The sequence below is a fragment of the Brienomyrus brachyistius genome, chromosome 7 (assembly GCF_023856365.1).
Source record: "Brienomyrus brachyistius isolate T26 chromosome 7, BBRACH_0.4, whole genome shotgun sequence".
In the NCBI taxonomy this organism is placed as follows: domain Eukaryota; kingdom Metazoa; phylum Chordata; class Actinopteri; order Osteoglossiformes; family Mormyridae; genus Brienomyrus; species Brienomyrus brachyistius.
The window spans coordinates 24542364-24563975 of NC_064539.1; the positions used below are offsets into that span (position 1 = coordinate 24542364).

The following is a 21612-nucleotide window of genomic DNA, read 5'->3' on the forward strand; positions in this document are numbered from 1 at the left end:
CCTGAAAATAACACTTCACAAGAGAGCACGGAAATGCATAATGTTACAAACAATACGAGTACAAATTCTGCGAGGGATATGATCAATGCCGAACGATCTCCCAAGACATTTCTACAATGTGAACTCGGCTACTCCGACCCGCACGTTCAGACAAGCATGGAGAGACCAGCTGAATGCTAGATTCAGCACAGAGATAAGTAACTGTCACGTTATGGTCCCGCAGCTTTGGCACAGTGACCCCTATGTGAAGATGTGCTAAGGGGACTATTTCACAATGACAGCTTCCAGTAAGGTTTAAAGAAAACACAGAATTGAGCTTTTCATCATCCCTCTCCCACACTCACACAGCACAGGAAGCGCTGAGCAGAGGACACTCTGGGTGGGTGGGAGGCAGGCCACCCCAGAGCACGCACACACACACACACACACACACACACACACACACAGGTTTGTGGGGACTCGACATTCATTTCTATGGGGAAAACTCTAATCCAAACATGACAACCTTAACCCCCACCCAGCCCTAACCTTAACCATAAGTAACCAAACAAAATACGAGACTTTTGGCATTTTTCCTTTTTTGACTGCATTCACACATCTTTGTGGGGACCCAAAAAATGGTCCCCACAAAGTAATATAAACCTAATCCACACAAAGACAAACAAACACACACACACAGAACACAAACACAGGAACCAGTTGCCAACTTTTGCACATCTGGCATCAATCATGCTTTCAGACTTTCATTCTCACACAAGAAACTTTATGGCAAATCTATATTATTACATTACAATTAAAATTAACTACATCAAAAGCGCTGGGCTAATTTGCCAACCCTACTGACTATGTACAAGGCAATAAAACTATTGCCTGCATTTAAACACACTCACAGAAACGCAGACAATGGGACACACACCATTTTGTACTCGCTGAGCCACCTGTCACAAAACAATCTCCCTAAAACGTATCCTGAGCTGCTTCACTTGGACCGCAAACGTCACCAGTTCAGAGCCACCCGCAGAAATGCCATCCTAGTAAAGGTCAGCTGTTACCTAAATGAACGATAGCATTGATTAAAAACATACCTTGGCCACACTGGGAGGGAAGCTCTGATTAGTCTTGGTTCCTAGAAACACCCCTGTCAGTCCTTATGGATGAGCCCAGCCTGAAGGCACGGTGCAGTGCCCCCCCACCATCCTGCCGTGTTTGATTTATCAGTATCTACAAGCCCAACAGGCTGATTCTATATTTGTGTGGCGTGAGGCTGGAACTGCGGTTTTGTTTTTAGTGGATTAGGGAGCAGCTGTAGGGTAACGGGCACCAGCACCAGCCCCCCCCCCCCCCCCCCACCACCACCACCACAGCACCACATTGTGATCTCAAAAGGGAAACTAATTTTCCACTGCAGTTCCAAGTATTTTTCTATTTGACTTAGAGTGACTGCTGCTTTTACTGGATGTCTGAGGGCTGATAAATCGTTTGATTTAAAGGTTAAGTAACAGGCATTAATTATAAGAGCCAGATTTTTGCACAGAAGCGCTGTCATCTCAGGCAAAGTGACAGCTTCATTGGTGCTAAAGGAGATATACTGTACAATCAGGGACTCATCCAGGCCCGGACACGAAGACCAATCAGCAGAGAATGGCAGCACAGAACCTCCAGGGCAGCCGCCTCTGCGGGGACTGCAGACCTGCCCATCTAAGCTGGCGTTTCCAAGTTAAAATTGGGATTTGAGATTCAAATGGGAAGCAGGTATGAGCTGGAACAGAGCAACGGGCGGGAATGTTAGAGCTCTGCCGACGGTCCCGGGAGTCGGCGTGATGAATTGGCCATTCCTCAGCCGGAATGTCAGGGTATCGCTAGGCCGTAACCCCAGATCTTCCTCAAAAAACACACCAGCCAGAAGAAACGATTATTTCACCATGTTCTTTATTATTTTTTTAACCCTTATAAGAGATCAGTGTTATTCACACTAGCAGTGCTGGCAGGTTGGACCTGCACAAGGCCCACCAGGGCCCGGTACCTGACACCTCTACGACATGCATTAGCAGCAAGACTGCCGCCCGACCCAGGTGCGGGAGAAGCAGACGGTCTGCACTGCGCAAGCCTAACATATCCCTGTGCTGATGCAGGATTTACCGCAGTAACAACTGATCCGTTGTTGCATTGAACAGCCGGTGACGATTCAGATACGAAAGATTAATACCACAAACACAAAAACACTACAAAAGCCTTTGCATAAATACAGACAAATAAAAAAAATTACTAAAAGAACATTCTTGAAGCAGCCCGAAATGTGAATCCCTTACAGATCCATACAAGATGCTACATCAAGCTCAGAGTATTTGTTTGTTTACGTTGGTGGGTGACTGGAGACCGCAGAGCAGAGCAGACCCACACGTCCAGATGAAATACAAACCCCATTATTCATCACACACTCAAAACTGACACCGAGAATGCTGTAATTATAAAAACTCTTTTTCCCCCCCACAATAACCAGCCACGCCGTACTGCTCATTAAAGCTCCCAGAGATGGCTTCTTTGCACACTGGCTTTTGTAGAAGTTGTCCCTCCCCCTTTATGGGACGTGAGCTGCCATTGGCCACATATGGGCCAGTGAGCGCTTGTGGGGGCGTGGCCTAATAAAGCCATAGGCTGTGCAGCCACCTGAGCCCTGGGAATAAAAGGATAGCGCCGTGGAGGGCTAATAATCCACACCCCCAACCCAGGTCCATGTGACACCACTAGCGGTCAATAGGAGGGATGGTTCATGTCCAAATCCCCCGTTCACTCCTTTACAATGTAAGGGAAACCTTCTGCATAAGAAGCCCCAGCCAGCGACATTGTGACTAATGAGCGCCACCTACAGTTTATGGTCAGGACACATGACAGGCACTGTACAGTGGAGGCCAGAGGTCCTGCTGGGGTCAGGGCATGGGTTCCCTACACATCAAGTTCCCGAATTCATTGCAAGATCTGTTGGCAGGTTCACCTCTCACAGCAGTGCAATTCCATGTCCTGGGGCAGATTTTCTCTGACCTCCCATAACTCTGGTTTATCTCTGAGGGCTTCCTCAGACCTGTCAGAGGCCTTCTCCTCCTCTTCTTCCTCCTCGTCATACCCCACCTGCCAATCATGGTGCCGTCTCTCGCCATGTTCATAGATGGTGGGCAGGCTGCTCCTGAGGCCGAAACGACGTCGGAGGGCGACCAGGAGGGGTTGAGGCATGGTCAGGATGTCCACGTTGTTGCCCAGGTCCACCCAAGCCAGGCTGGGGAAGCGCGAGGAGTCCTTGGCCACTTCTGTGAGGTCCTTCAGCACGGCGGCGGTTAGTCGGTTGCCATTGAGCGCCAGTGTGGACAGCTTGGGCAATGCCGCCAGAAGGGGCACCAGGGTCCGCAGCCCATCGTCCTGGAGCTCCGTGAAGCTCAGGTCCACCGAGTCCAGGCCATCGCGGTTCCTCTGGAGGTAGTACGCCACCCGGTGGATGTCCTGGCTGGACAGTGGGATGCCGGACAGGTCCACGGTGCCGCTGGACAGCTTCTTCTGCAGCATCGTTTTAAGACTGAAAAAGGACGAAAGAACCAAAATAAATGCTGTGGAGATACTGGATGGGGAGCAGCCATGTTGACCGAATGCTTCCCCCCCTCCCCAAACCTTAGGCTCCATCCACTTGATAGGAAGATGTAGAAAAAACTCCACTGTACATCGGGACCCCAATCCTGACCCGCGCTTCATCAATCACGGTCATTAGCTCCCCGCCCCGCACATCGCAGACGGGCCACCGTGAGGCGCTGCCAGATCTCGGGGCAGCACTGCAGGATCTCGGGGCAGCACTGCAGGATCTCGGGGCAGCACTGCAGGATCTCGGGGCAGCACTGCCCAGGTAAGACGTAAACACACACGCTGGCTCTCACAACGCAGGCAGGGGTGCCTTTCCAAGCCCAGGATGGCAGCCCCCACAGGGTGTGACCTGGGGCGGGGATACAGCCAGTGCTTATGACAGTGGAAAGTATTCACACGTGTGCGGAGTCGATTCCAAACCATGTGCCCTGCGTGAGACCTGCTGTTTCCATTGTGCTGCTCCATGCGGCATCCTGCTCCATATGCGCCTCGCAGGTTTACTCCTCTTTGTGAGGGCAACCCTAAGTCACTCACATTGCAGTGTCTGCCTCCTGTCTTTCCACACGCCCCTGTGTTATACCTCCCCCGATGAATGCACATCCGCTTCATTACAACACTTACACTGGAGTATCTTTCGGTTGCCACACAAACCGCTCTGGTTGCCATTGGAGACTCCAGCCCCCCCCTCTGGCATCCTTGCTTGGCAGCTTTCTTCAGATGACTTCTTACAAAAGTGTGATTGAATTAAGAGCCTAATGCCTTTGAAGGGTCCGCGTCTTTGCTCGGATGAACGAAAAATCCCAGCTCTGATGTCGGTGGGGGGTTTTCCCAGGAAGACCTGCTCTTGTGAAAGCGCATGCATAGCTGAAATTCCCGACAATCGTACAATATTCCCCACCCCCCAGTGAATACTTGAACATGCTAGTAACGGAATACGAGAAGAGCGCCCTCTACTGGTCATCTGCGTGATGCGGCGTGGGAAGAAATCCACATGATATGGACCCCCCCCCCCCCACCACCACCAGCACAAGGGCAAGGGCGAAATTCAAAGGGAGGAGAAAATAAGCTTGGCAAGAGCCCTAACAAAACCTTTTAAGTCAAACATGAAAGGAGTCATCTTCCTCTCCCAGGCGCCGTGCTACAGAGCCCGTGAGGCCCACTGGCAGTGTGCATAAGCCCAGGGCCACGCAGAGGCTCACGCTCCTCCCCAGCCATTAATCCATCCCTTACACAACGCTGCAAACCTCTACCTCCTAGCACTGAAAAAGCTAACTGCCATGCAAGTCAGGACAGCCCGGCGTCCCTCAAACGCCCTTGGGGCCTCTTGACAGCACGCTGCAGCTGCATCCGGAGAGAACGCCGTCGCACTCTCGCTGATTTATGAGCCTCCCAGCCGTGGTGACTTACGCAGATTGCCGCCAACTGCAGTTCCAACCACTTCCTCTCGGGGGCGCAGTGGCAAATGACACGGTACACAATAATTAAAAACACGTGTGTGTGTGAGCAAGAGGAAAGGTGTACGATATCATTACGATCAGATTTATACAATGGAAGTATAACACAGCCCTGCCCCCCCCCCACTCTGAAAGGTGTACAACATGATTATGATCCGATGTGTATAATGAGTGCAAGAAAGCCCAGCCCCCCCACCAAGCTTGAAAGCAGCCAAAAGCTCTTCTTAAGCAGCCCCCAGAGTGCTGTCATAAAGATAAAAAGTGTCAAATTAGGATTAAAATGGTCTATAAATGTCAGTTCAATTATGGTATTTTTACACAATGCTTCCCGAAATGCAGAACAAGGATTCATTTCACTCAGAACAAATTACATCTCGGCCCCACACAATAATTATATAACATTAAGTGTAATTTCATACAAAATATATAAATGATTTTACATTATCCAAAGAGCCCGTGGTCATTCAATAACCAGTACTTACTGGGTAACACTGGTCAGACGGAGATTTTTCAGTTTTTAAGCAAAGTCGCAGAGCTGTTGACTGAAAAAAATATTTTGAAATGATTCCTTGCACTTTCCGCAGTGGTTCTGTGGAAGCCTCTGCAATCTGTCGTAAAGTATAAAGTTTATCAGCTTAGTGAGCTATGGATTCCCTAGGTTTCAAACATAAAAGCTAAGAGCCATTAATGTCACTAACCTCTTTTTGGGGAAATCCCTCGTACTCATCTGCACTGATTTGTTCCCCCCGTCTTGTTGTAAATGTTGGTAGGTCCCACTTTGTCCCTAATAACATAAGTAACCAGTAGCGAGGAGCTCGTACTACTTTTAGGGTTAAAAGTACTGTTAAGCTGTGGTAGGAGATCAACTCCTAAAACATCAGACCACAGCCACATCGTACATGCTCGTGGTTTTACTCGCACAAAAAATGTTCTGAGGGCAGAACGAAAAATGATAGGATCAGAGAGATAACCAATCAGAATGTGGAGATGCTGGGTCTAAGCCACTGGAGGAGGTGGGACCATCTGATTGGTTGGTCCTGCCTGCTCTAGTTGCTTGGACTCCCATGAGCAGCGTACATGGTCTGTTCATGGGTGCTAAACTTCCCACCCCTCCTTGCACTTCTGAACCCAAGGCACCGTGAAAGGTCATCAGACCTGGTGGTGGTGGGGGGGGGCGAGATGCCCCACCCCTGCAGCTCGGCTGACCTTGTCAGTGACCATCGACCGAGACCCAGCACCAGACAGGCTCTGACGGGAAACCAAAAGGAACGTGAGAAGCAATGTCAGGCCACTGAACCGAATGCTTTCACAAACATCATGACACAGATAGAGATGCAGGCACTGGGACAGGAGCCAGGAAGACCCCAGACATCATGAGGACGCCGGCAGAATGCTGCTCATCCCTTTCTGAGCATGTCACACTCGTCACTTTCACCTGAAACATAACAAATCAGCAAGGAGTGATGGCGGCAGTATGCCAAGAGGGGCCTGTTCTCAACCAGAGATGGTCGTCCAGCCCTTAATTAAATGAGAGCCTCTCCAATCACATTAGGGCCTCAGGGGAGGGGCTCTACTCAAGGGGGAACCTTCCTCTTACCATCAACTAAAACTCATCATCCAGCTTGACATGACCAAACCTGCCTCTGAGAGCTTTAATTAGCCACTAGAGGCAGCAGTTACACAGAGTGATCTTCTATCAGATTCACCCATCGAACAACTAAGACTGGAACACATACCCACCCGTCTCTGCCTGGTTCTGTTTTAATTACCGTACTTAACCAGTTAGCCCCTCTATAGCAATTCTGAAACCGGTGTATGTAGTGCAGGGACTGAAACAAAGACATACACAAGCTGTTCAGTTTAAGTCCAAAGGACTTCCTGTACCAGGGGCCACTTTTTACTCAAGGGCAGGAAGCCAGACGTAGGAGTGAGTCTCATGAAGGGCCAACGGTGTCTGCAACGGGCCCCGTGTTGAGAACCAGTTGTGTCTGCACCGGGCCCTGTGTTCAGAGCCAGTTGTGTGTGCACCGGGCCCCGTGTTCAGAGCCAGTTGTGTGTGCACCGGGCCCCGTGTTCAGAGCCAGTTGTGTGTGCACCGGGCCCTGTGTTCAGAGCCAGTTGTGTGTGCACCGGGCCCCGTGTTCAGAGCCAGTTGTGTGTGCACCGGGCCCCGTGTTGAGAGCCAGTTGTGTGTGCACCGGGCCCCGTGTTGAGAGCCAGTTGTGTGTGCACCGGGCCCCGTGTTCAGAGCCAGTTGTGTGTGCACCGGGCCCCGTGTTGAGAGCCAGTTGTGTGTGCACCAGGCCCCGTGTCGAGAGCCAGTTGTGTGTGCACCGGGCCCCGTGTCGAGAGCCAGTTGTGTGTGCACCGGGCCCCGTGTTCAGAGCCAGTTGTGTGTGCACCAGGCCCCGTGTCGAGAGCCAGTTGTGTGTGCACCGGGCCCCGTGTCGAGAGCCAGTTGTGTGTGCACCGGGCCCCGTGTCGAGAGCCAGTTGTGTGTGCACCGGGCCCCGTGTCGAGAGCCAGTTGTGTGTGCACCGGGCCCCGTGTTGAGAGCCAGTTGTGTGTGCACCGGGCCCCGTGTTCAGAGCCAGTTGTGTGTGCACCAGGCCGACCGAACTTGCTCAGCACTTCCCTATACTGTGTGTTAACAAAACAAAAAAAAACAAACAGCCTCCCCCCCAAACAAAGAAGCCGCAATTCCTCACCCTGCCCAGTATCACATGGTTCTGTTCACAGCCAAAATTTCAGTGAAACTCAGTTACATGGAACTAGACCTGCACAATGTGTAATGTTAATGTGTAATGTTAATGTGTAATGTTAATACTGACATCACATGTTGTGCTTATCTTTACTCTGTCATAGGAAACAAAACTTTGCAAGCTTTAGTTGCATTCTTGCTCTTGGACTCAAGCATGCTTGCGAGAACTTCAACAAAAATAAGTCAGGAGAAGAAAAATGAACAAGCCCCGCTCACCAAAAGATATTCGTCCTCCACTGTATGGAAATATTTTGGATTCTGTAACACTGATATTCAGGACAGGAAGTGCTTTGTCTGCACGGCTTTGTATCTATCGGCACCAACTCCGTAGCAACACCACCAATTTATCTGACACACTCTGCTGGTAGGTAATAAGTTCTGTCTGGCTATAAGTCATTTTGGTTCAGCTCCATTTTGCTTAATAAATATTGAAATATTCATCACAAAAAAAAAAAAAAAAAAACACTGCAGTGCAGTCAGCCCCCATGCATTTGCGCTTCGTGATTCGCGAATTCACAGAACCGCGAAAATTACACGCACGTTTCCTTTGCGTATTTTATTGAATTGTGCCTTGTTTACGCATGACTCTGTCTATAAGTTTACAGTTCCGTTCATTTACTCATGTCACCTCACTGTGCATGCAAACGAAAACGGCAGCCAGTGCCGTGTTCTATGAATTAGTAGGGGTAACATTAGTATACTGTACTGTAAATGTGCTGGCGTGACAAATACCCGTTAGACGATACTGTACTCTATTTTTACATCAAACATTTGATTTTTATTTTAAAGGTAATGTATTAAGCTAACTTTTAAATGAAATTAAAGTGTTTTGGGAGCATGACTGGGGTCATATTTAGGGATTAAACCATAGAAATAAGCACATATTACCATTTTTAGTGGCTCTACCAAACATCCGCGAATCCTCCTCATTCGCGACGGGTTCTGGAACGTAACCTGGTTCTGGTCCGAGGTCTGACTGCACTTGAAAATTGTTCAATATTGTGCAGCCCTAAGTTTACGAAGAGTCCCCCTGTCACACTTGACTCTTATTTAACACACCTTGCGAACAGAATGTTCATACTGGCCTCAGTAAAAGACGCCCAGTGATCTACAGCAGGGAAGAGCTGCTGAAATAATTACACCGGCTTGGTCTGCGTTCATTTTGTTATTGATAGGTGTCTGAGTACAGGGGCTGCATACGTGCGACAAACACGTCCTACTATGTGGCAGTCTTTTACATTAGCCTTGCTTCTCGAAATGCACGCTCGACGTGCCAACAGTCCGGCCGTGTCCATCACATGCAGGCTGGGGGGGCTGGGGGGGGGGGAGGGGGGTTTAACAGGGGAGGACGAGCACAGCGGAGGTGAGAGTGACGGCAGCAGCCGGGTCTACTATAGAAATGTGTAACTGGGACAGCAATTACCTAATACCCAGCAGGGTGCAATTTAATAACCACCCACAGAAACTGCAACAAGGAGACGCGTCTGACCATCAGCAGAGAAACCCCACGCATCAAACACTCACATAAAAGGACAGACTGACTTACCATCATTATTCATTGCATTGCTGGAACATCGCGACACTTCAAAGCTCCCAATTACCACAGCCAATTACCCCCCTCCCCCATGTTAATCCCCAGTTCAGTCATACAAGTCAAAAACTGATCAGACGGCAAGAGATGTTCCCTGTCTCACTGTCGACAGCCTGTAAGGGGGCGTGTACAAACGCAGATGGGAAAAACTGTGACGTTCCCACCAACCCCAGTACGGGGGGGAGGTGGTCCCTCACACAACGCATATTTACTATGGGCATTTTAAGTATTTCAGGTCACTTAAATGCATGCCTCTGGACCGCGAGGGGAAGCATGCATGATAGGTGCAAAGACACAGAGCAGGAGGTGAGAGCCTGCAGTGCCTGTGCTTCTCCTGCTCAGGGGGAGTCTTGGAGGAATGGGGAACACAAGACTTTGGGACAAGGCTGGAGGGAAAAGCTGATCAGTGTCTCTCCCCCCCCCATGATGTTGAAGAGGATCAGAGATCAGAATCAACGCGCAAGGAGGGTGAGGGAGGCGGACATGCTGGGTAGGGAGGGTGAGGGAGGCGGACATGCTGGGTAGGGAGTGTGAGGGAGGCGGACATGCTGGGTAGGGAGTGTGAGGGAGGCGGACATGCTGGGTAGGGAGTGTGAGGGAGGCGGACATGCTGGGTAGGGAGTGTGAGGGAGGCGGACATGCTGGGTAGGGAGTGTGAGGGAGGCGGACATGCTGGGTAGGGAGGGTGAGGGAGGCGGACATGCTGGGTAGGGAGTGTGAGGGAGGCGGACATGCTGGGTAGGGAGGGTGAGGGAGGCGGACATGCTGGGTAGGGAGGGTGAGGGAGGCGGACATGCTGGGTAGGGAGTGTGAGGGAGGCGGACATGCTGGGTAGGGAGTGTGAGGGAGGCGGACATGCTGGGTAGGGAGGGTGAGGGAGGCGGACATGCTGGGTAGGGAGGGTGAGGGAGGCGGACATGCTGGGTAGGGAGTGTGAGGGAGGCGGACATGCTGGGTAGGGAGGGTGAGGGAGGCGGACATGCTGGGTAGGGAGGGTGAGTGAATTGTGTGTGAATTTCCAGAGAAGGGAGAGCCCATCGCCCCCAGACCGCACGCTTCACCTGCACTGGAGCGGTTCCCAGTTACCACGGAGGCAGGTGCAGTGATCCCATGGGAGGAGTGGGGGGGGGGGGGGGGGGGGGGTAACTGCCAAGCGAAAAGGCAGAGGCCCATCTGCAGAGTCTGAAACCTGTCATGAAGATTAAGGGGAGGCTCAGTCAGGCAGAGAGTACTGGTGCCCCCCCCCCCCCCCCCCCCCAACTAGCATTAAGCAGCATCGGCTGTATCAGCAGGCATGAGACCCCCGCTGGGCATAAAGAGCAACTGCACGCTGATTATGTGGAAACCTGAGTCAATCCACCTGTGCCTCAACTGCCGCCCCCACCTCTGAGCTCAGCCCCTCCTGCTCTTGAGGTATTGAGTTGTCAGGCAGATGTGGGTCAGGCACTCCCCCCCCCCCTACAAGTTCATCACATGACAAACCAGCTCGGATCAGATGTCACCGCCAAGGAATATTCCAGAATGCTCCGTTGTGGCTCTCGCTACCCCCTGCAGAGTGAGATGACGTGACCCAAAAATATTACCTCCGGTCCTATGTGACTTCAACAGCGAGGAGCATCTTGGTCCATCCAGGCATGGAGGACGGCTGAGATGCTCTCACACTGTACCCATGCAGGGCCAATCCAGTGCACGGAGGTAAGAGCAGCTTTTCCACTGCATGCCAGCACATCAGAATATAAAGTTTCAGTCCTCCAGACGGGGGCTACACAGAGGACACGCGATGCCCCGCCCACGGCAGCCCACACTGCGCCTCGGTGATGTCAGCGGTCACCAACACCATGCTGTCGCTACTTTGCGACACGTAGAAATGCAAGAAATATACATCTGCACAAGACTCCACACAGCGGCTTCTAGTTGCTCATAATTTCACTGATGTAAGTGGTAAGCAGGGTTGAAGTAGGAACAGGGGCAGGCAGATGCTCATCACAACCCCCAATGGGGGGGGGGGACCCAGGCACCTCCTTTTTAATATCATCGCAGAGCCAGAGTTAATGAAGTACCCAGAGTGGAGGCACACGCACACACACGTTTGTAATTATATCTTTGTGGGGACTCGCCATTCATTTCCATGGGGAAAACTCCAATCCCAACATGACGACCTTAACCCCCACCAAGCCCTAATCTTAACCCCCACCAAGCCATAACCTTAACCATAAGTAACCAAAAAAAGAGAGACTTCTGGCATTTTTACTTTTTTGACTACATTCACAGATTTTTGCGAGGAGCTGAAAAATTATCCCCACAATGTCAAAAAACAGGTTTTTATTTTTTTGGTCCCAACAATATAATATAAACCTAATCCACACACACACACACACACACACACACACACACACAGCTTCAGGAGCTCCTCTGTCAAACATTCTCACCCACGCCTCATCACCCGGGGGTAGGGGAGGGGGATCCACGGCCTAGCGGGCGGCCTGACAAAATGACTGGGGGGGGGGGGGGGGGGGGGTGCTTCCTGTCAAGGTCCCCAAAAAGACGAAAATTGGAAGAGCAGCATTTCAGATTGGAGATGGTGGAGGAGGAGGGGCAGACAGGGAGCCGGGGGTGTGGCGAGCTCCCTCAGAGCAGAGATGGACGGGGGGTGGGCCGGCTGCAGTTCAGCGTGACATTTAAGCCGAGTCGTACCGGCAGCCCACCCGCCTGTCGCCCCGTCCGGCTGAATTCGATAAGCAGTGAGAAGCCGGCTGAGAGGCCGCAGAGCGTGTCAGGTTAGCGAGGCAGCAGCAAAGCCGGGGGGGGGGGAGAAGACCAGCCAGCCACACCTCCCGCTTCCCGGCCATGAGTATGGAGCTGCACAATGCGTTAAGGCGATGGAACTAAAAAAGCCTCTTAACTGCATTTATTATAAAAATTAGCCAAACGGAGACTCAACACAAAGACAAAGTACCACCGCATGTGCGGCCGCCGTGCTCAGCCCCAGATACTGTCTGGCTCCCTTCCTTTTCTTGGCTGGGTTTTGCTTTGCCACAAAACCCTTAGCGATTCTCAAACGTTTGGTTTGGCTTTAATGAATGCTTTGTCTCCCTTAATGGTTTGGCAATTACACTACAATGGGAATGGCAGTGACAATGCATTTAAGCAGCCGGATGTTTTACTGGAGTGTATCACAGTAACCTTAAGGAACCAGGCCCTTAGTCACTGCCCCTCCTGCTGTTCACCGCCTGCTTTAATTGCTGTGCTTAGGGTACTAAAACACTGGACTAATTGCACTGCACCTTGATTTGAGCCAGGAGACAAAGAGGGAAATATTAAAAGGCGTTTTTACCTGAACCCAAACACTGCTGTTAAGGCCTGGAATGACCTAATGCCCAGATAAAGTGTCACACAAATGAAAGCCCTATTCTTAAAACGTAATCTGGATTATTCCCCTTTCCGTCACAGATGTCGTCACAAATCAGGATTAAGCACCTTCTGATGGGTAGATTTAAATATAGAACTACTTAGAAAACCAGCTCCTGTTGCCCCTGCATTTCTCTGACTGGCACGTGCATGTCAATCAGAGGCCACGCCCACGAGGCATGTGACATTGAGGGGGCGGGGCTAACCGGCCAGCCCTCAAGCTGCCAGGATGCAGCTTCTCCAGAACACTCGCTTCACACTGTACCTAAACTGAAGTCATCGGTATATCTGGAACCTGAATAGCACCGTGACAAACCTACTACCTCCTTTAACTAACACTGTCAACAAATAAAGGCCAATCAGCTGGGCTGGCTCAACCACAACAAGACAGCCAATTGGTCTCACTGCGTCAGGATTACCCTGCGAGACGGGACAGAAGAGCTGCCAGTGAACTAAGGGTGCCAACTGTAGGGTGGAACTTAACTGTATGTCTCTGGGCTGCATGAGGAAACGCATGCAACACAGAGACGTGTGAAATTTGAAACCCTCACCTTGGAGGTGTGAAGTCGACAGTGCTACCCACTGAGGCACCACGGCAATCAAGTAGAAGGAGTTATCCAAGACAACCATGAGGAGTTCTTCCCTTTGTCACTTGAACTGAAGTTAAATGACCCTCTTTCCAATACAGCCCCCCAGCAAGTTCATGGAACGGTCACAACAATACATCAACGTGAGCAGGACCTTCAGCCTTTGCCTGTCCTGGTGATCGGGGTTGTACAAAAACCTTACCAAGTGTGGGATTTCTTCCGCAACGTGCCCTGCCTGGCCCATTTGGAGTGAGGGCTCAGATGGTAGATCAGCTGCCTGCATATTTTCTCAGATGACTTCATGGGCTCAGCATCCTGCACCAAAACAAGAATGTCGGAAGGGCTTATTGTCCTTGGTCGACATGCAACAAACAAGTACCGGGTTCCAGGTTGTAATCTGTACTAAAGAGGCACACATGCTAATTTTAGCATGGCACTCAGAAGTCTTGATGGTGCCTCACAGGGTAGTTTGTGTTGGTCATATGGGGCAGCTGTAGGAAGGAGTAGAGAACTTCACATCATACTGGAGTTTTACACAACGGAGAGCCCGAAAAATAAAAACCAATAAAGTCACAAATATAAATTTAATATAACATATTAAAAATCTTCAGAATTCCCATTTTTTTCTCCCTTTTGGCAAAATGTGCATCTCGGTGAACAGATACAAGAACACTTACCAAGTACAGAGGCAATGTGGGTGACAAGTAATATTGTCAGAGTGTCTCACTTTAATCAGCCTTAAAGGCCCAAGAGCAGGTGGGACTAGTGCAATTTCACATGCCCCCCCCCCCCCCCCCCCGAACCACATGACCGACTTCCTAAATCAAGTTGAGATTCTCATATAAACATTTCAACAAGGGAGCCTCAGTTCTGGAACAATCTGTCTTTATGTGCGTCACCTTAATTCCAAAACGGCTGCAGTTGACTGGATGTCAGCACCTAAGGAGTCACTGTTTGTTGGGAAGTAGGTCTACATTCATACAGGGTAGGTTCAGAGGTGGAGATTTCAGGCTCAGAAAGTAAAAAATCCAGTCCAAGATTTTGCTTCAACCAAGCAGCTGAATACTTGGTGTCTGTGACTCTTTATACTCAAATGGTTGGTTGGAGCAAAATCTTGGACCGGATTTTTTTACTTTCTGGGCCTGAAATTTCCACCTCTGGGTAGGTTGAATAGAGGACAGAGCCAAAGCATAGATCTCCTGCCACTGGCCTTCTGACCAGGGTAACACTATGCCACCAGTAACATCTGAGCAGCCCTTCCCCTCGCTCACCGAACACGTTTGCCTCGAGCGACTCCCAGAGCAAACATTCACATCCCCCTCCCCCCACTCCCGCCCGCAAGTCTTTAAACGGATTGAATTGAGCATAGAAGGAGTGATCTAATTACCGAGGATACAGAGAGAGAGAAAGAGAGGCCAAAGGAAATAGAAGTAAAACCAGGATACATCAATTCAGCTGCAAGAAAATGGTAACTATTAGCCGTTAGCGGTAGCTCTTTCTTCACATTTCCAGCTACTTATTACTCTGAGAAATATCCTTTCACACTGTGGACTTTTATAGAGAGTTAACTGCCTGAACACCCATGCACTGTTCCATTTACAACCAGCTGTCCCCAACCCCAGAAACAAAAACCCCTCCCCCGAGCAATAGGCGCCAACAGACACCCTCCCCACTGCCCCAAAACAGAGCAGTGTCTCAAGTGACCGTGACACAGAGAACAGGGTGGAAACTCGCGTCCAGAAGGAGCGTTGCCAACCCATTCTTACACTGTTCGGGAACAAGGGAGTCGGCCAGATGTGCAACAGACACCGGAGCTGGAGCATAGGCTCGATATGAACACCGACAGCAGAGTCAACCCAAATCCAGAAATGAGAATGGCAGGGAAGGCAGACAAAGCAATCATGTCTGCTAGCCCCCAATGGCGAATGATGGCCAAGACCTCACCTAGGCTAACGACATAACTGCACCAAAGACACGCTGAATGACAGAATCAGCTCGATGGCAAAGGTGTGTTTACAGTATCAGGATACACAGTAGACCGACAAGGTAGCTGTTCTGGGCTAAGAAAGAGAAAAGGAGACTAACACTTTTCTGTAACAAATACTAACCCCAAACCTACGTGAAACCAAAGTCCATGATATTAACTGTTTATTAACTTGAGCCCCAATAGACAGTTGGAACAAGAACAAAATCGGCAACACTGGCACAGGAAGAGTCACAGCAGGAAAAATGAGTCATTCATGAGCATCAGTGGCTATAGCATCTTCTCCAGGGCGTCTCAGGGGCTGGCCGAGGAGCGACTCACCGTTTTAGGGCACTGCATGTCACGAGCCAGGCTGAGCAGGAGCTCATGGGAGATGGGGTCCACCAGGTTCAGGAATGCCGTGTTCTTGTACAGGATGTCAGTGAGGGAGGTGCCCTCCAGACCCATGTCCTACAAGCCAGGCGGAACAAAGCAGATGTAGATCAAAACAGAAAGACATCTCCTGTTTTCAGTCTATGTAGTGGTGGAGGGGGAGGGGGGTGTGTATCCGTTCATTCCACGAGACAAAACTTCATAAACAGTGAACTGTGTGAGCACTGAACCTTCATGAACAAACAGAAGGTCAACACCCAAACCACAGCCATGTCAACCTCTTCCAACAGAGATGCATACCACATATCAAGCCGTTACGATCACAGCAAATGCTACCTGAACATCTAAACCAGCTCTTCAACATCACCAGTTACTTAGCATTCCCATCCCAGGGTGGCTCCCATCCTCGGGCCCAACCTTGTCCAGGACAAGAGACAAGAAGTATGGATGCAGGGACACACTTTTCTGCATGAGACCTTTATGGATTGCTGGGGTGTGATGTGCAGTTCACCCACGACTCTGACAGAACCAAAAACAAAAATCCTTATATTTAAGACCGATTTATACTGTACGCCCAAACAATCTTTGGACGTGCTGGTAGCCATGACCAGCACCAAGCAATTATCCAACAGCAAAACATTTATACCACGGCGGTTTCATGCAGGCAGCTATGATCTGTGAGTGGAGAAAAAAAAAAAACACAAGAATGCTCGAGTATAGTTCGCCACCCCCCCAGTACTGCCGCCCACCCACCCACCCAGTTCCCTTCTGAGCACAGCACTGCGATGAGGAACAGCAACATACATTAACTGTGGGGGGAGGAGGGCAGCTGGGGGTCTTCAGGGGGCCACAGGAGGGTGGAGCTTCAGTCAGGTAGGAACCTTTAGAGGACAAGGTGCTTTAAAGACCTTTTGGATAAGAATAAAACCCTCCCATGCCCACCGGGGTGGGTGACAGACGTCAAATACAACCGACAAGCCACCATTCTGGCAGCTACCCACCCGAGGCTTCAAAATCTACAGGGACAGCATCCAGAGAGTAAGATTCACACGCAGGGTTATTCAGGCATACAGAACATGGAGCAGGCTGAGGGAGGGAGTGGGGGGGGGTAAAACCTGACAGCATTTAGACTCACTGACAGCAGCTAACAGCCATCTGGAAACCAGCCCTAGTCAACCAGCCAGTCACCCGGCTGCATCCTCCACAGCCAACCACAGAGCAGGATCGCCCTCACTGAAGGCTATGAAAAATATATTTGATGCCTTCTAATTCAACAGAGTTGCATTCTGGGATGCCTTCCCTGTGTGAGGCGACAGATTGTTAGTCTGAAACTGAATCTTAACCAGTAGTATCCAGGTTCCCGTCTCCCAGTTCAAACCAGGAAATCCTAGTTATGTGACTGTGACACTCCCTAACCCAGGAGGGAATTGGTGTGGTTTGACCATAAATAACATGTCCGGGCAACGTGAACATATCAGCTCAGATTTACATGCAATTAGCAGCTGTTAAATATACAGAAACATGCTTGCCTTGCTCCTATAAAACCTTAAATCTTGCAGGCTAAAAATTGAAGCCTCCAGACCGATCCTGCATTTTGGTCCAACAGACCTCCGAATCTACCTCCGTTACCAACAGATGCCTCAGATTTGGTTTAATTCCAGCCTGTAGACTGGTGACTGGGGAAAATCACAAACAGACCAGACGGTGTTATTGCCAGGCTATCACACCTTCTAGCTAACACCAAAACATGTTCTGCGTCCATTACTGCTGCCATTATGTGGAATGTGCTCCCACCGGCCCTATTAAACTCAATCCCACACAAATCAAATGCCACATTAAACCCAGCCAAGTGCCGGTACTCAGTCCGCAAGGCCTCGTTATTCAACAGGCTTTGATGAACTCCACATAAGACAATAGCATGACCCTACTTTCACACCCCCCCCCCAAGGACAATCTGAAATGATTCATACAAGAAGAACAAGAGGCTCATCGAGTTAGAGTTGCAAATAAGAGATTGTCGTACAAGACAAGCAAGGACAATCAGCATAAGTTTATATTTATGTACATAATTTAAGGTGCTCAGATTTGGAAAGAAAATAGTGTCGTGTAATATTCCAGCGGGGAACCATCAGATGAACATTGTAAGCTGGTCTGGGTCCCTCTCTGTCTCCCAGCCAATAAAGATAACTGCTGATTTATAAAACTCACAAATAACCACATCAATCTGCTTTGCACCAACGCTGACAGCGCTGAAGCTGAAAATATATTAAGGAAATTAGCAGTTTGACGATAACGGCATCTAAAAAAATGGTTTTGCAGATATACAAATTCTGACCAAAGTGGAGCAAACCAGCAAAGGTTCCCTTAATAGACATGACCTGGGAGGGCAGATTACTGAGGGCGGGGGCACAAAATTCAACACCTACCAGCTAAAGGCCATAGAAAGCATCTAAAGACACTTCCTTCAAAGTTCAAAGCAGGACAACAAATCCACGGGGCAGATCTTTGCCATCATAATGTAAGGAGCAGCTGCCCCGGAAACGAGAAGAGTTACAGCTAAAAGCGAAATGAAAATGACGCCGTTCCAAACAATATCGAAGCAACAGCAAATCCACCAGACCTACGAGAGCCAGTGCAGCCCTGTTTAATCTAACGTGCACAGCAGTGCTTGGTTCCGATTTGCATAAATGCTACAGGAGTAATTAAAATTCAATATGCAGGAATCCCCATAGCAGTGTATTATTCTGTCCAACATGGTCTCCCTCGGAAACCCTGCAGCTGTACAAGTCAGCGGGGGGGGGGGGGGGGTGACATTAGCATAACCCTTCTCAGGCAATCTGGCAGTTGTGCCTGTATGGCATTTAATTCAAAGACCCCCCCCCCCCCACACACACACACACACACACACACACACACACACACTGGTCAGGCTGATTCAAACGCCCACGTTACAACAGTTCGCTCGGGGTGGTGAGGATATACACTATCTGAAGCTGCCCCACACCTCCCTGGTTTCCACAGAAATGGGTGGGTTGACTACACCTGCTTGGTGTTCAGCACTAACATCTGGGAAAATGCAGTGGGGTTACTGAGCCGCCCGTGATCCCTCTGCCATTCTAGTTGATTCTGTGGATTACATTTTGCTACATTTCAGTTCCATCTTTTTATTAAAAAGGACGCTGTGTACGTGTGATGTAGGCTGCCACTGCAAGTCGGCCTGGTGTAAACAGTGAAAAGATCCTCTGCTTGGTTGGGCCACCCCAGCAATCAATCCATCCAGAGTCATGCATGAAAACCAGCATAATTTCTAAAATAAAAAACATGTGAAATCCTTTTATCAGATATTTGTAAAAGCACTTGTCAGGGAGTATCGTTCTGAGGACGTGTTCTGCTCTGGTGCGCGGCCATAAATGCATAAATCTATGCATCTAAAGTCTCCAGCATATTTTTTTTAATAGATGGGTCCAGCCCACGCTCCAGCTAACTTTCCCCGCAATACTGCACTACTTTAGGAACAACCTGTGGTTAGTGGACTCCCATCGATGGTATTACATGCTGCCCATGAAGGGTGGGTGCACCCGTCAGTCCCACTAATCAAGAGAAGACGGACATTAAAAATATATATATTTTTTAAAAAGCCTTGTTACAAATATTCAGGCACTGGTTGTGTACAAATACACTATTTGAAATACATTAACATAAAATGAAGCATGGCTTAACTAGCAGAATACGTTTTGCCGATTCGCATATTCTACATATGTACAAACTATCGGCGAAATAGGAGTGGTTCCCAGAGCATCACCTACGTCATACACAAGATATTTTCCTTTTGTTTTTTTTTAGTTTTTTTACCTTTCTAAGTAATCTGAGTATATCGCCCGCCTGCTCCACCTTGTTCACCCGGAGAAGTGTCTGTATCTCCCGAATCCAAGCCACTCTTCTCATATAGGGACTTTGGGTTGTCTTCCGCAGCATCCTCGGCAGCTTATCGGACCTTCTGATCAGGGATGAAAGGGAGAAGTCCCCGCTGCCGCGGCTGGCAGCCACCCCGGCTTCCCCGCAGCTGCCGTGCCGCTGGGATCTATTCCTAGGAAAATGTACCTCGCCGTTTAGGCTGTCCTGCCTGCTCAGCCTGGAGCCCATCACTTACCGCTAAAGCGTTAATTCCTGTTAGTCGATCTTACAAGAAGAAAAAAAAAACAATACGCCGTAATCAAAAGGCATCTGTGGCAAACAAAGCATGAAGAGTCTTGAACCCTCAGCCAGCTTACTGGAGGCTGTGAACTTGGAGGAAAACCAACTTCGGTTTTACTGCAACGCAAGCATCGCCTTACCGGTGCCAACTTCGAATCCGGCCAAGAAAGTAGAGCGGCGCCGATTACATTAAAAAATCGTAGCACTTACTATTGAAGTTGCGCTACTGACGCCCATCTCCTCGGTCCTAGTAAACAGCGACGAGGCTCCAGCCCCCCAAACACACGCACGCAACTCCGGAGCCGCGCTGGCGGAGCAGTTTGTATCTGAAAGCTGCTCCCGGCGGCCAATCAGAGCGCGGCGAGCCCGCACCGCTGTTTAATAACAGCGATCGCACAAGCTTGGCCTCAGCCCTAGAAATTTCATTTGCAGGCTGTTGGTTGGGTGACAGTGTTGCCTGTGATTAATGCAGCGCTAAAAAGTATATTAGGTAAATAATAATCGGGCGGCTGAGAAGCGGGGAAACTGCAGCTATGTTCGTGATGCATTGGTTGCTACTGGAAAAACAGCTCGTTTTGGTTGTTTAGGTTTGCATGCGTTAGTTAGTGTTTTGCAAAAACGAAGTTGAAACTGTAGCGTTTATTTAGCCTGTTTTTATCCTAAACTACAAAAATAAGCTACATATTAAAACTACACTACGATTATCGAGATTTGGTTTTCCTGCATTTGATTTTGCATTCCTCCACTCAGACAATACGTTATATTTCGCAACGTTCCAAGATTTCATAACGACTGCAACTAACGTAGAATATAAGCAATGCCCTAAATTCCTTATTAGTTTTTTTTTCAACCTCTAACATGGATGCTTGCAGCTGTACGCCTGTACGCAGTGTGTACCCTTGCCATTTAGACTTTTGGCTAACGCTTTTTGCCTCGTTATGTCTGCAGAAACGTAACGTAGGACTGCACTATTCTAGGTAAAATAAAAATCGCGATCCCCCCCCCCCCCACTCAAAATCGAGATCACGATTTGGTCTCTCGATTCTTCAGCAATGTATTCCTGGTTATGTTGATTTACATATTGTCTTTATGAAGATGGAACAAACAAGTTTGAGATGGACGATGTATCGTTTAACAAACAGATATTGCAGGTCGATTTTTAAACTTAATCAGTGAGCAGCGCCAGAGCTAAAGACAACTACTGAGATGTGGACGATCAGCCATTTTCCATAGTGAGGAAGAGGGATTTCATCGGCTCGTTCACCACTTTGGCCTATAAGAGGTCTCAAAGTACCGGCCCGCGACATGTTTATAATTCGTGATTAAATCTGGGCAGTAGATCGATCTCTCGCTTACCACAAAATAAAAAATAATGTAACGTCATTCCGCTATTCTACACTGACAAGCTGGGCAAATCCTGTCACAATAGGCAGGTCGGTGTGAGTGTCTGTGTGCGTGTGTGTGTGGGGAGGGGGGCGTACCCCGGGGGAGGGTACCCCGCAGACGTCCATTATATATAACATACAGTAGGCCTAAGTCTTACATAAATCTACCTTCACATTAAGAAATGAGGTGTTGATTAAAACATGTTATCATTGTTAATCGGCGCCCGTATAGCTTTTTAACAATCGCAGACG

At 49.3% G+C, this 21612-nt stretch overlaps 1 protein-coding gene across 2 annotated transcripts; it reads right to left on the bottom strand.

Annotated features, from left to right (window-relative positions):
• Nucleotides 1-1912: 1912 nt before the first annotated feature.
• On the bottom strand, nt 1913-20329 carry LOC125746655 (leucine-rich repeat-containing protein 75B-like). 2 transcript variants are annotated; one of them, XM_049020914.1, is made up of 5 exons: nt 20186-20329; nt 19634-19868; nt 15731-15859; nt 13628-13740; nt 1913-3565 (listed from the first exon to the last, which is right to left on the bottom strand). In XM_049020914.1, exons 2-5 carry the CDS (start codon nt 19754-19756, stop codon nt 2989-2991), a joined length of 942 nt encoding a protein of 313 aa, XP_048876871.1. In that variant the 5' UTR covers nt 19757-19868; nt 20186-20329; the 3' UTR covers nt 1913-2988. The 2 variants fall into 2 exon arrangements, with proteins under 2 accessions (XP_048876871.1, XP_048876869.1); XM_049020912.1 differs by having other exon boundaries at nt 19634-20329.
• Nucleotides 20330-21612: the final 1283 nt, after the last annotated feature.